Raw genomic sequence first — 14682 nt, 5'->3', positions numbered from 1 at the left:
GGCACGTGAGGCCACATTTACCATACGAGTTGTTACACACGGCAAGCGCCTGAAATTAGTAAACACGTCCCACGTGATTACAGTAAATACCGATTTAATATTGAGTGTTCTCTGACACGTGGACAAAGATGACCTGCATAGCCTTTAACAGACTGAGGCAAATGCTGTTAGCGAGTACATATTAAAGAGTGGTGGGTGGCCAACACCACACTCGCCTCATCTGCCTTTAGTTTTACCACTGCTGAGTTGACCTAGGAGAGGCCCAGGGACCGGTTCAGATATTCGCCACTTTTTTTGTTAATTCATTGGAATCGAATATGGGTCGCCTGGTTTGTAGCACAGAGCACTAACTACTGCACCACCACTCGCCAATGACGCGTGGATACACTTGCAGTCTGTTCATTTGAAATGGCAATCTCTTAGGTCATGTGGCACACACATGTTAATAAGGTTTTTTTAATCTTAATTTGAATTGGCCCTCGTTGTCATGTGGCACACACATGCCATGGTACAGTGGTTTGACTCATACTGACTAAATTAGCACCGCCCAGTGATCCAAGTTTCATTGTCGGCTGCGAACTGAAAAACGATATTTGAACCAATCCTGGGCCTCCCTATTTCCACCAAGCCACTCTGACCAGCGTGGTGAAGTATGGCCAAACAACCCAATGACCTTCATGGTGTTGGGAGACCTTCGTCCGGTAGTGGATTAACAAAGGTGTATGATGACTGCGACAAACACGATTTATATCTTAATTCAAATCGGCACTGCAATCTAGAGTTGAACGTGTTTAACAATCATCAGGCAAGTGCAGTGCGTAACGACTCGTTTGTACTTGGGCAGGGAAGATCGGAAACGGTGGCCAAGGCAGCTCCGTGTGTGGCGGGTCGCGGGGACTTGAGTGTTTGGGAAACAATAATCACCCCCACGTAACTCCCCACCTCTCGCTACTGAGTGTGATGTTGGCAGGGAAATGTCGCTGGTGTTAGTTGCGTTTGTGGCGACGTCTTAAACTTAGGTAATTGCGCATGCACTGAATTCCTCGCTTGCTTAATCAAGGTGCCAGTGCAGCCGCTGTGGGTGTGTGTAATGGGGATTTTGTAGATAACTAAGTTTTTGCAGGGTTTTGCCCTTTTGATCCCGAAACATTCTTATTATTCACGTGTAACATAATGTGTTTTTTCAATCCTTGTGTGACATGGAAAATATTTGAATTAAATTTTAAACATATATGCTGTGCATCATTTTTTTCTCGGTTTCCCCCTTATACCAATGTACCTGTTCATACCAGTGTTGGGTGATGCATGCTCAACTCTGGCCATGGCGACGGTGGGAGGTTGTGTTGTTGGCTGCATGGGGTCATGTAGCCCACATCCATCCACGGCATGCCCAAGCAGCTTATGTTTGGCCAGGTCGAGGGGGATAAACGGGCATGGCAAGGGTGTAATAAAGGTCGTTGAGGCGACTTCTGGAATCCGGTCTTTTATTAAACTTGCATTACAGCTTTCCTTCACGCTGCTGACAGACAGCGTGAGAGGGACAGATAGAGAGACACACTGCAACGTGGCAACCCGGAGCCCCGCTCACGCGTGGCCCCTTCCTCCATTCGTTCCCGTTCTGACCCCGTGTCGTTTGTCTCCACCCCTATTTAATACCCGGGTCACGTGGTACGTTTCCACCAATCCTGGTTAGCCTCCATGGAATATTCCAGGCTCCCTCGTAGGCTCCCGGGACCATGCCCCTGACTCATCTCCCCATTGGCTGTGGCCAAAGCCAGCAGAACCAATCCTCTACTTACAGCTGTCACCTTTCCATTACGTCAGGGCCACGCCCCTAGGCTTCCCCCCATTGGCTATAAACCAGGACCGGCAGAGCCAATCATCATGACGAGTTGTGATACGTCAGTGAGCCGGATATATCCTCACATTACACATGGATGATCCCGTTTAGCCAGTTGCCCACCTATTTTATAAGGGAGGTCCGTGGTGCATGATCACAGCAACAACTAGAAGACAACATCAATGTTACAGAACCAGTTCAGGCTCCTGAAGGAATATAGCACAACTAATAAACGAGGTATTTGACAGCGGTAAATGAAAAAGCAAATATGGCGGCAAGAGGCATCAGAAAAAGTTAGGTACATGTACAAGGAGGCTCTATATTTTAGTCTATCAATCACGTAAATACAGGGTGTTTAAAAAAGATGGACCCGATTTGAAATCGCTATATCTCTGCAACCGCGAACCGCCCATGAATGAAACTCTTACCACTTTAAAGGGCGGGGCGTAGAGAGGGCGGGGCGTAGAGAGGGCGGGGCATAGAGAGGGCGGGGCATAGAGTTTCAAATGATTACCGCGAGATGCCTCTCCCAGCGCACAAACAGCCCCGAGCCTCAGTCATTCGCAAGACTCACCGCCTCAACGTTGAATAGGTCGCACGGGACCCCAAGACTTGGCACTACACTCTTGGCCCCCAAGATCCCCAGATATCATCACACCCTGCGACTTTTTCTTGTGGGGAGACGTCAAAGACCATGGTGTTTTTGTGCCACCGTTAGCGACTAATCTGGATGACCTCAAAAACAGAATCACGGCAGCGGTGATTTCAGTGGAAGAGAAGACACTGAGAGGCGTTTGGGACAAATTACAGCAGGTGGAGGGCACATAGAGCATTTATAAAAATGGTTAGTAAAACTTGCTAACTCATTAAACCGTTTGTAACTTTTAGTGTAATTGTAACATGTTGCCATCGTGAAATATACCGCTTTGAAATTGGGTCCATTTATTTAAAACACCCAGTAGAATAGAGGTGGGCTGACGCGGTGCCGGAGGATGGTTGTCGAGCTGAGTGGACTTGCCAACATCGGCGTGTATCCCAGTGGCCATGGAGGATCGTGATGAGGAGCTGGGAGGTAGCCGCCCTACAGCAATAACGGAGGGTGGAGGAACGACGCTCAGAATTACAACCAGACTGCCAGGAAGCTAAACGGTGAGGTGCCACAATCATCTCAGTAAGCCTTCATATAGCCACAGAATACACTTAGCCTGACACAAGCTCTGTAGTGACATCATTGGCACTTAGTGGTGAAAGGCAGTACATTTTGTTTGGATTGCGTGTGCGTTGGTGTGTGTGTCTTTTGTCTTCCTCCAATAACAACTGAGGGTGGAGGAGCTCACAACAACGAGCGGAGCGCCGGGTGGCTAAAGCACAGCAAGTTGGCACAGTAGGGGGCACAGGTGGTGCATCAGCCAGTCATCTCAGTCATCTCCGTCAGTCGACCCGGGGCACCTGCTGGGTTTGCCCCGTGACCTGCCAGCGGGCGTTCGACACTTCACGTAGCCTCAAGGTGCACCTGGCCTGGCACAAGCGTCGTGGTGACGTCACCGCCACTTAGTGGCGAATAGTGGTGGTGGTTGTTGTGTATTTTGTGTGTGGAGTGGTAGTGTAGTGGGTAACGTGCTGCGCTATGAACCCGGCCATCTGGGTTACATTCCCGCTCACGGCCAACACCAGTAACGATTATATGAACCGGTCCTGGGCCTCCACTAAGTCGACTCGTCCTTAAACGAGTACCCAGTGCAGTGTTTAAACATCGCCACTGGGGAGACAAAGACGGCCAGGCATGGTGCTGGCCACCCACCCCCTCGTGTGCCGTGCTAGCCTTCATTAGGTGTTCGCTAACAGCGCTTGTTTTAAGAATCTGTTGCGGCTATATGGGGGACACGTGTCTCTTGTGTTGACGAGGGTGTGTAAATATCCTGTCGACGTGTTCCCACACGCGTCATGGCGTTGCTGGTCATTACCCCAACTTTGGTGTAATTGGTGCCACTTAGCAGCCTGGCAATGCTCCCCTCCCCTGCGGTGTTCCTGGGGGGGGGGGGTCATGCTTGTGACCTAGAACTCAAGATTCGTGGCTTGGAATTTGGGGAAGTCAAGATTAGCGACCCGGAATTTGGGGAAGTAAAGATTCGTGACCTGCAACTCGGGGAAGTCAAGATTCGTGACCTGCAACTCGGGGAACTCAAGATACGTGACCTGCAACTTTGAGTCGATCCTTAAGACGCTCAATTTGTTGCATGTGTCCATGAATGGGAGAATCTTCATTGGCCCTGTAAGCATGTCGCGACGCGCCGATCCGTCGATTGCAATTGTTTCTTGAGCTATTTTATTCTTTGCGTATGATGCATGTGTCGGTATGTTGAACTTCTTTCGCACCGTACGTGGCCTACCGTGATAATCAAGAGGTGCGGGAGAAGGACGGCAAACCCAACTAAAGTTGGTCATGGCGAGGTGCTTCAGGAGAGAGAGAGTTTGCGTAGCTGTGCTATTCCTCCTCCATTGAAGGTAATACAGTGGTTGATTATACGTTCCATGGTTTGTGTTGCATAGCTAACGTCACACGAATGTGGCTTGTCCTTAATCTATCCTTATGGGTCTATGGATATCTGTGTCTCCTATGGGTTGACGGTATAGTCCACAGTTTGGCTTGCATAGCCACAATCTCACCACTGTGGCTTGTGTATGTTGAATTTCTTTCGCACCATACGTAGTCAACCGCGTTATTCCGAGGTGTGGTGCAGCATCGATCTGTTGATGTGGTTGATGGTGTACCCCAGTGTCGGAAGGTCAAAGCTGACCACACACACACACACACCTCCCAGTGACGCGGTTGACGACGTATGGTGCGAAAGAAGTTCACCATACATGCAGACCGAATTGTACCAGCAAGAAACGATTTGAACGTATGAAATTAACAGGCAAATGATGTGCTCGTATACGTTTAGCATTGACAAACTTCACAAGTAGAACGTAACAAGCAACGCCAACGGGACGCGTTCAATCTAAATCGTGACCCCGATTCGATTGGGTTGGCAGGGCGGGGAGAGGTAACGCTTCCCTGCCTAATCTCCAGTGTTAGGGGGGTGTGTGTGTGGGCCGGCCCCTAAGGCTTGTGTCTGCAATCCACACCCTGTGTGATTCATCCACCCAGCCCGCCTGCCAGCGACAACTGGGTTAGATCCATCATTGTGTCTCACCTGCCTGTGCGTGTTAGCAGCGTGGTGTTCCCTGCCTGTGTTAGCTGTCTGCGTTATCTAGCATTGCATGCTGTCCGTGTGTGTGTGTGCGTGCTATCAGTGTGTGGTTATAGTACTGTGTTAACTGCCTGTGATGTTAGCTGTCTGCGTTATCTAGCATTGCATGCTGTCCGTGTGTGTGTGTGCGTGCTATCACTGTGTGGTTATAGTACTGTGTTAACCAGAGGTGTGGACTCGAGTCATGTGACTTGGACTCGAGTCAGACTCGAGTCATGAATTTGATGACTTCAGACTCGACTTGGACTTGCACAACAATGACTTTGTCCCACCTCTGAGATGTGGACTCGAGTCATGTGACTTGGACTCGAGTCAGACTCGAGTCATGAATTTGATGACTTCAGACTCGACTTGGACTTGCATAACAATGACTTTGTCCCACCTCTGGACTGTTAACTGCCTGTGATATTAGCTGTCTGCGTTATCTAGCATTGCATGCTGTCCGTGTGTGTGTGTGCTATCACTGTGTGGCTATAGTACTGTGTGTTAACTGCCTGTGATATTAGCTGTCTGCGTTATCTAGCATTGCATGCTGTCCGTGTGTGTGTGCGTGCTATCACTGTGGTTATCGTACTGTGTGTTAACTGTCTGTGATATTAGCTGTCTGCGTTACCTATCATTGCATGCTGTCCGTGTGTGTGTGTGCGTGTTCTCACTGTGTGGTTATAGTACTGTGTGTTAACTGCCTGTGATATTAGCTGTCTGCGTTATCTAGCATTGCATGCTGTCCGTGTGTGTGTGCGTGCTATCACTGTGTGGTTATAGTACTGTGTTAACTGCCTGTGATATTAGCTGTCTGCGTTATCTAGCATTGCATGCTGTCCGTGTGTGTGTGTGCGTGTTCTCACTGTGTGGTTATAGTACTGTGTTAACTGCCTGTGATATTAGCTGTCTGCGTTATCTAGCATTGCATGCTGTCCGTGTGTGCGTGTGCGTGCTATCACTGTGTGGTTATAGTACTGTGTGTTAGCTGCCTGATATTAGCTGTTAGCTGCCTCTGTTATCATTATTTTATCTGTTTATATGGTAGCCGTTTGCAATATATCATTGCATGCTCCCTGTCTGTGTGTTATTTTCCTCTGTGTGCCCTGCCTGTGTTATGTACGACTGTGTGTTCGCTACCTGTGTGATACATCACCTGTGTATTTGCTACCTGTATTATAAACCACTTTTAAACTCTGCAGTTTAACTTTATCACCGCCGTGTGACCGATCACGGTGTCACCCGTGTGTGATAGTCCACTGTGTGTTCCCTGTCTGTGTTAGATCACCGTGTCTTACCTGCACGCGTATTTCAGCAGTTACTTTCATTCTAAATGTAACATTTTAATCTCGCGTGCAGTTTGTTTTGCCGATTCAGTTAGGTACGTTGCTAGGATAATTTAATAAGTTATCAATAATAACGCAAAACATTTTGCCACTGTGATGGTAAAGCATGTGAGCGATTTGTTCTATTTGAATTTGTTTAATGAATGTAAATATTTGATTGTAAAACGGATACAAATTGTATAATGATTTACTGTTAAATTATTAATTCCACTGTTATTGTCTTAAATATGTGCGTACAATCAATTAGGTAATACCATAAAATCATATTTTAAATAAGTAATATTTAAAGCATTGATAATAAATTAAACATTTGATTATTGTTATCATTTCGATGTTACATCGTTTACCATCCGTTCAAGCGTCAGTACTGATTAGTCGCATATAATTAAATGTAAACTCTGTCACTCATCATTAAATCATTTGTCGTTTGCAATTTAGCGATATCAATTTCACCAGTATTCTTCCCTACACATCTCTTAGTTAATCATCATAATTTAAACCCATGTCTACACAACCCTTGGCACCAGCCGTCCTGAACCCCTCCTACCCTCAGGGTCCCTTGTATCCCCCAGTTCTCCCATGCCCCCCTTATCCCTCAGTACCACCGTGCTGCATAGACCCTCCTGGTCCCCTAGCCCTGCGGGCCATGCTACTGCGTGATCCGCGGTCTGCGAGCCCCGGCGGGGTTGGGATCGGAGTTGGGGCCGGTGCCAGCGTTGAAATTGGCTCCCCGTCTTTCACCGAGACGGCGCGCATCGCCCTGGAAGCTCTGATGTTGGGAGGGGGGCAGCGTTACTGGGGGGCTCTGCGAGCCGAACGGGAGATCGGATTCCTGTCGCCCGAGGAGATGACGCTCATCCCGGCCATCGTGCGGCGACCGGGAGCCAAGAACATCGAAATAACATCGCCGACAACAACAGCAACAATTAGGGAGAAGAAGGAGGAAGCAGAGGAGGAGGGGGAGGAAAACGAGGCGGAAGATGGGGAAAAGAGAGAAGATCCACAGACAACGACACCACGGGATCGTAATGGGCAGCTCAACACCGAAACGAATCCTCTCACCAACTACAAAGTTGCTCGTCAGAACGGAAACTTATCCGGCAGTCAATCATCTGGCGGCGAATTTTGCAAAACGGGGAAATAATCTGGAGGGGATTATTCCAGGCGGGAATTCTCCCAGGCGCTTGAATAATTTCCCCGAGGGCTTTCTGCGTCCCTTTGGGAATAATCTTGCTGGGAATTTTGCGATGGAGAATTTTAAGATGTCGACTTTTCCCATGGGCGTTGCTCATCCTGTTAGGGATAATCCAGCAGGGAATCCTCTGGCTAGGAATTTTCCATTGGAACGTTGGCCTCATGGACACTGCCCAGTAGAGTATCGTACTGATCTCATCCATCCTCTGACCAGGAACCTTCGGATGGACTTTTGTCCGGTGAGAAAATTCCAACCTGGATTCTGCCCGTTTGATCATTTCCCAACGGCAAATTACAATCCTTATCGAAATTGTCCAATCAGAAATTATCCAGATGAATTTTGCCTTTGCGGAAATCATCCTACGGAGCCCCACAAGCTTTTCTTCAACTCTCCAATCGGGAATTTTCAAACGGAATTCCACACGTTTGGTAATTATCCACTAATGCCCCTTAATCGGGCCATTGGGACTAAATGCCCCATCGGAAATTATGTTCCGATTTCCACTCTGCTTACGGATGTAAACTCAACTCCACATGGCTGCCCAGTCACGGGAAAAACTCGTCCTCAAGAGACGGGAGATTCAGCCAGAAAACAAGGTCAAGAAATCCAGAACATCAAGCCAGACGAGTTGGGGCCGGTCAAGAACTGGGACTGCTTCCGAAGGGACCTATTGGCCGCTCGAATCGGATGCACCATGTCCTGATCTGGAGCTCGGGTGGCCTAGCTCCCGGTACCTTAATGTGGATACCACCACGGTCCAGGTTCGATTTCAGCCCCCGCCTGGATCAGGACTCCCGTCCATCAAAGACGTGGTCCGGGACGGGATTTGTGGTGCTCAGAAGGTGAGTGTGTGTGTGTGTGTAAACGTGTGTGTGTGTAAACGTGTGTGTGTGTGTGTGTGTAAACGTACGTGTGCGTGTGTGTACACGTGTATGTGTGTGTGTGTGTAAACGTGTGTGTGCGTGTGTGTACACGTGTATGTGTGTGTAAACGTGTGTGTGTAAACGTGTGTGTGTGTAAACGTGTGTGTGCGTGTGTGTACACGTGTATGTGTGTGTGTAAACGTGTGAGTGTGTGTGTGTAAACGTGTGTGTGTGTGTAAACGTGTATGTGTGTGTAAACGTGTGTGTGTACAGGTGTATGTGCGTGTGTGTAAACGTGTATGTGCGTGTGTGTCGTTGACGGGATCTGTGGTGCTCAGAAGGTGAGTGTGTGTAAACGTGTGTGTGTAAACGTGTATGTGAGTGTGTGTGTACACGTGTATGTGTGTGTGTCGTTGACGGGATCTGTGGTGCTCAGAAGGTGAGTGTGTGTGTAAACGTGTATGTATGTGTGTGTGTAAACGTGTGTGTGTGTGCCGTTGGGAGCGGTAATGTAGCGGTTAGTATTTTTGCGCTACGAAACCGGTAACCTAAGTTCGATTTCCGCTCACAGGCCAACACCAGTGACGATTATCTGAACCGGTTCTGGGCCTCTCCTAGGTCGACTCGGCATCAAATGAGTACCTAGTGCGGTGTGTAAACATCCCCACTAGGGAGACAAAGGCGGCCAGGCGTGGTGCTGGCCACCCACCCCCTCGTGTGCCGTGCCGGCCTTAATAGGTGCTCGCTAACAGCACTTGCCCCTACAGTCTGTCAAGGCTATCGTGGGGGATCTTTGTCTTTGTTTGTAGAAAGCGGTAGTGCAGCAGTTAGCAGCACTTCACTACAAACCCGAGTTTGATTCCCACTCATGGCCAACACCAGTGATGATTATCTGAACCGATCCTGGGGCTACCCTAGGTCGACTCAAACTGAAATGTACCTGTTGTAGTATGTAAACATTGCCACTAGAGAGACAAAGGCGGCCTGGTATGGTATCTGGCCACTCACCCCTCGTGTGCTGCGTTGGCTTTCATAGGCGCTTGCTAACAGCACTTGCCCCAACAGTTTGTGTCTTTGCCACGTACTTGTACACTCAATCTACAGCCATATACACATATACACAAACGCATGATTGTACATACACACAACGTGCAAATGCATAATAACAACAACAACCGCCATTCGCCACTAAGTGGCGGTGACGTCACCACGACGCTTGTGCCAGGCCATGTGCACATTGAGGCCACGTGAAGTGTCGAACGCCCGCTGGCAGGAGGTCACGGTGCAGACCCAGCAGGTGCCACGGGTCGACTGACTGAGACTGACCGAGATGACTGGCTGATGCACCACCTGTGCCCCCTACTGTGCCAACTTGCTGTGCTTTATCCACCTGGCGCTCCGCTCGTTGTTGTGAGCGTCGCTCCTCCGCCCTCCGTTGTTGTTGGAGCGCGACTGCCTCCAACTGCCCAGTAGCGTCCTTCACGAGCACACGCATACACTTGTACGCACATACATGCACAAACACACATATACGGTACAGGAATTCCAGGTCTGGCTTGCAAAAGAGGTTATGAATGTCAATGGTTAAATAAAGGCTGCTAAATTGAAGATAATAAGTCAGTATCCTACATGCATGGTGGGATAAAAAGGCACAAGATGTCTAATTCGCTTTGCAGATAATTAAAGGGTTCCTCCTGTGAGTGGTGTGTCGGATTAGAGAGGTGAGGTCATGTGTTATTTTCACTGAGGCCCTAATAGCTCTGTGTCAGGCTTAATTAGGAGTGTGTTATACACGTGATTAGAAGCTGTGTGGACATGCACTTTCATGGGTCGTGGGGGATATTTGACCGTAATCACATACTTCGACACTCTCACACACGTATCTGTACATTTAGACACCTGTGCACCAGAGGTCGCAAACGGGTTTTGATTCCTTACCCGTACCTGTACCCGGCCGCACCAGGGTCGCAAATGGGTACCCGTACCCGTACCCAGCTGGGTACGGGTAGCCGTTCCCTACCCGTACCCGTACCCTACCCGAAATAAGTGACAAACGGCTACTCACCAGTGACTCACGGCCTACCCGTACCCGTACCCGGCCGCACCAGGGTCGCAAACAGGTACCCGTACCCGGCCGGGTACGGGTAACCGGGTATCGGGTAGGGTACGGGTATCGGGTACCCGGTTGCGACCTCTGCTGTGCACTCACACCCACATACATCTTCCCCACCACTCACTCACACAGGATGTCCCCCTTTATAGCCTGAGCAAACATTAGGGGCAATTGCTGTTAGCGAGCACCTATGAAGGTCGGAACGGTACACGAGGGGGTGGATGGCCAGCACCACGCCCGACCGCCTTTGTCTCCCTAGCGGCGATGTTTACACACCGCACCAGGTACTCATTTGAGGCTGAGTCGACCTAGGGGAGGTCCGGGACCGGTTCAGATAATCGTCACTGCAGGTGCTGGCCGTGAGCTGGAATCAAACCCGTGTCGCCAGGTTCATAGCGCAGCGCGCTAACCACTACACCACCGCTCCCCACTCGCACACTCACGCACACCCTCCTGGCCCGACGGCCCCCTGACCCTGACCCCGTGACCTGCAGCTGCTGGCCCTGGTCAGCCCGCGGCTCTGCGACCTCGACGTGCTGTGCGACCTGCTGGAGGCGGCGCGGTGGCGCGGGGTCAGCGTCTACCTGCTGCTGGGCGAGCACGGCTTCCCCGCCTTCTCCGCCGCCTGCCGCCAACTTGCCGTGGACCCCCTGCACTGCCACGTGAGGACACGGCGCCCACCCATGGTCGCACGCAAGAGACAAAGAATCCCCCCGTGTAGCCCCAACAGTCTGTTCTGTTGGGGCCACGTGCTGTTGGCAAGCGACAGTTATGAAGGCTCGGAGGGGGTGGGTGGCCAGCATCAAGCCTGGCCGCCTTTGTCTCCCTAGTGGTGATGTTTTACACATAGCACGATGTACGTTACTCGTTTGAGGTTGAGTCGACCTAGGAGAGGCTGCAGGGACAGGTTCAGATAATCGTCACTGGCATTGGCCGTGAGTGAGAATCGAACTCGGGTTGCCGGGTTCGTAGCGCAGTGCACTAACCAATGGCTTGGCACAGGATGGGTGGATTTCCACTGGCGCAATATGCTGAACCGAACCGTGACCAAAACTGTGACACGCTGCTGGCCTCACAAGACATATGAATGTACCCCGAGGGCCATTCATGAAAAAAAACTAAAGTTGAAAAACGATAGAAATGACAGTGATTGCAAAACATTCTTCCTGAGGCCTTACACGATGTTGCTTTTCATTATCAACTGCAGCTTTGCAAAAAACACTCCATACCTGCGCTCACCTGCCTCTTTATCTCATCAGATGATATATTCTTAAAAAATAAAGGTAAAGAACCAGTGTTCAGATCTGATGATTTTTTTTTCTCTTCCCCATCAGCAGAACCTGAACGTCCGGAAGCTGGCCACGCCGCGTTTCGTCGCCACATCCGGCTCGTTTTTCTGCGGGAGACAGCAGCAGAGATTCCTGATCATCGACTGCGAGCACGTGGTCACTGGGACTTACGGGTGCGTTCCCTCTCCACGGGGTGATGCACTGCTCTGTGACAATCCCAAATATATATTTATATATATATATCATGACATGACGCCAATAAAATAATTGTAATAAAGTCTGGTAGGGTATGGAAAAAAATTGATTTGTTTTTATGTTTTCCTAATCCCTCTCAATGCATTGACCACCCTCCAGGTACACGTGGATGGACGGTCACGTGAATGCACACATGATCACAATTTTCTCTGGCCAAGTGGTCGTCGAGTTTGAGGAGCATTTCCAGGAGCTGTACGCCCAATCGCTGCCCTTGGAGCGAGACATCGTGGCCCCCAGCAAGACCCCACTGCCCGAGCGAGGGCCATCAAACCTGCAGAAACAGCGGCGTCACCTGCAGGATCAGAAACAAAGTCAGCAGCCGCAGCAGCAGCAGCAAAAAGAGCAGCAGCTACAGCCGCAGCTACGGCAGCCACAGCAACAAGAGATCCAACAACATCTTCCACGGCGCTGCTGTGAGCTGAAGCCAAACATTGGCCCTGAGAGAAGCCACCTCAACATCGACCACCGACACAACATTGGGCGTCACGTCCAGCAGCCCCTCCGTGTGCCCGGCAACATATGCGAGCTGGAGGAAGTCTTGGATGGCTGCCTTCTCTCGGGCATCTGTCCTCCGACGGGGCAGTGCATGAGCCACTTCCAGAGAGGCCCAATTCCCACCGACCAGCTTGATGTTCATCAGGACCTTCAATGCCAACAACACCACCGCCGCAACCAACACAACCACAACCTCCTCCACCTCCTCGACTGCCCTCAAAGCCGCGGTGCACAGATACACAAGCGAGCTCATCAACTGCGGGATGATCTCCAGGAGTTGGAGCTGTGTGGGATCCCGTGGAGCAGAAGGTGTCTCCAAGGACGGGCTCCGTTGGATCAGTGCTGTGGTGGTTTTTGCCGAGGAGTCCCAGCGAGACCGGAAGTGGCGTGCGTGAAGTGGCGTGGTGGTGGTGGTGGTGGTGGCGATGGGAGTCTGTCTGCTGGTAGCAATGATGAGTCTGTCTACGAAGGCTTGTGGGACTCAGGATTTGATGACTAACTCGTGCTACTCTGCCAGATCATCATCGTGATCTTGGTGGTGATAGTATGGCTAATGAACCTGGTTAATCAGGATCATTTAGCTGTAACTGTAGGCATATAACATGTTGTCCAGCGAACTCCTACGATGAATGCAGTATAGGGACGCATAGAATTAGCATTGATCTAATGCTTGCATGCAATCGCATCTCAGAGTGCTTTAAAACCTGCAATAGAATAGAACATATCAGCAGGGCCCTGGTGAAGAAAATATGATACAAACTTTAACAAGCTAAGATTTGACCATCTTCTTGGTTCTTTCGGTAAAGTCACGTAGAATGGAAATAATAAAATAATAAAAATAAAACATTATTAAATAATTCTCACGACGTTTCGGCCGACAACGCAAGCAGCCGTCCTCAGGTGAATAATAGGTCTGTCGAGAAGACAGAGTCTGTCTTCTTGACCATCAGATTATTTTATTATTTCCATTCTACGTGACTTTACCGAAAGAACCAAGAAGATGAATCCCTGCAGTCACGAAAGCTTTAAATCGAAAGATTTGACCACTTCACTCCCATAGAAAAATAGAGCAATACAAACAAGCCTCATCCCATCTGATACCAATCCTTGTTTTATCAAAAAATGGTACATTTCTAATGATGTCTCATCAGATAGACAACAATTGTTTTCTAATATTAAACCTTCGTTTCTTCCAATATAAAACCCCTCTCCTAATCCGACAGAACCATTGTCTCATCTAACACAGAACCCGTGTCTTGTACAGCACAGAATCCTCAACTCATCTCATCTGATACAGAATCCGCACCCCACGCAGAACCATCATCTCTCCTTGTATAGAAACCTCAGCCATCTTCACTTGATCACAAGTCAAAAGTTACTTTCTCCCCGCGGTGTTGATCCAATGGTTGAAATTCCACATTATCATAACGTGGCCCAGTTTTGATATTAGGACAAACCGCTCTTGACACAACATAATAATGAATCCCAAGAGCACAAACTTTGTACAAAAAAAATCCTTCAAGCTGCACACTCCACTGTTAGGCTCATTATTACTAGTTAAATTATCATGTACTGGTACCCGTGTCTGAGGCCAATGTTAAAATGTATGGACAGTAACTTCACTAGAGCACTATAATGATGGGCCAACATATTTTTTAATTCCTTGGCATTTAACAACACTTCAAAATACTGTAGGGCAGCCTAGGTTATGACCAACAATCCACATATACATGATATTAGATCTATAGGAGGTGTTTTTTTCCGAGTTGTAGTAGAGGCTCACAAAGGAATACATATTTCATATTTTGTGAACATTTACGTGGGGGGGTATGTGTTTTTTGTTGGCTTCTTTAGTCTTTTACATTTCAACAATAATCGATTATTATATATTGCTGCTCTAAATAGGAATTGTGGTGGTTACCTCGTGACGCCGGTAATTGCTGGATGCAATTACCAGCGAAATCGTCGTACTACTCAAATTGTGAATGTTGTGGTTTCACGCTTCAACACACCGGTGGGCTAAAGCAGTGAACTATTTGTCTTTTGTCAA

General features: G+C 49.1%; 2 protein-coding genes across 2 annotated transcripts in view; both read left to right on the top strand.

Moving 5' to 3' along the window:
- Positions 1 to 14682, top strand: part of LOC133340837 (sarcoplasmic reticulum histidine-rich calcium-binding protein-like) — a 316152-nt gene that overhangs the window by 21896 nt on the left and 279574 nt on the right. The window lies entirely within an intron of this gene.
- Positions 7069 to 13394, top strand: LOC133340723 (protein FAM83D-like). The gene is made up of 5 exons (XM_061549114.1): positions 7069 to 7295; positions 8342 to 8459; positions 11088 to 11255; positions 11931 to 12055; positions 12237 to 13394. The coding sequence occupies exons 1-5, from the start codon at positions 7069 to 7071 to the stop codon at positions 13129 to 13131; spliced, it is 1533 nt and encodes a 510-aa protein (XP_061405098.1). The 3' UTR covers positions 13132 to 13394.

The sequence above is a fragment of the Lethenteron reissneri genome, chromosome 10 (assembly GCF_015708825.2).
Source record: "Lethenteron reissneri isolate LAM-NWPU_2019-01 chromosome 10, ASM1570882v1, whole genome shotgun sequence".
Classification (NCBI taxonomy): domain Eukaryota; kingdom Metazoa; phylum Chordata; class Hyperoartia; order Petromyzontiformes; family Petromyzontidae; genus Lethenteron; species Lethenteron reissneri.
The sequence above is the reverse complement of the archived record's forward strand: the minus strand, read 5'-3'. Positions and strand labels throughout refer to the sequence as shown.

What these genes read in the sequence shown, in the direction of transcription:
- LOC133340723 (XM_061549114.1), top strand. Translation starts at nt 7,069, where the DNA reads ATGCTACTGCGTGATCCGCGGTCTGCGAGCCCCGGCGGGGTTGGGATC. An exon ending in CTCATCCCGGCCATCGTGCG is followed by an intron (nt 7,296 to 8,341) that starts GCGACCGGGAGC and finishes CGGGTGGCCTAG; the next exon opens with CTCCCGGTACCTTAATGTGG. An exon ending in GGATTTGTGGTGCTCAGAAG is followed by an intron (nt 8,460 to 11,087) that starts GTGAGTGTGTGT and finishes CGTGACCTGCAG; the next exon opens with CTGCTGGCCCTGGTCAGCCC.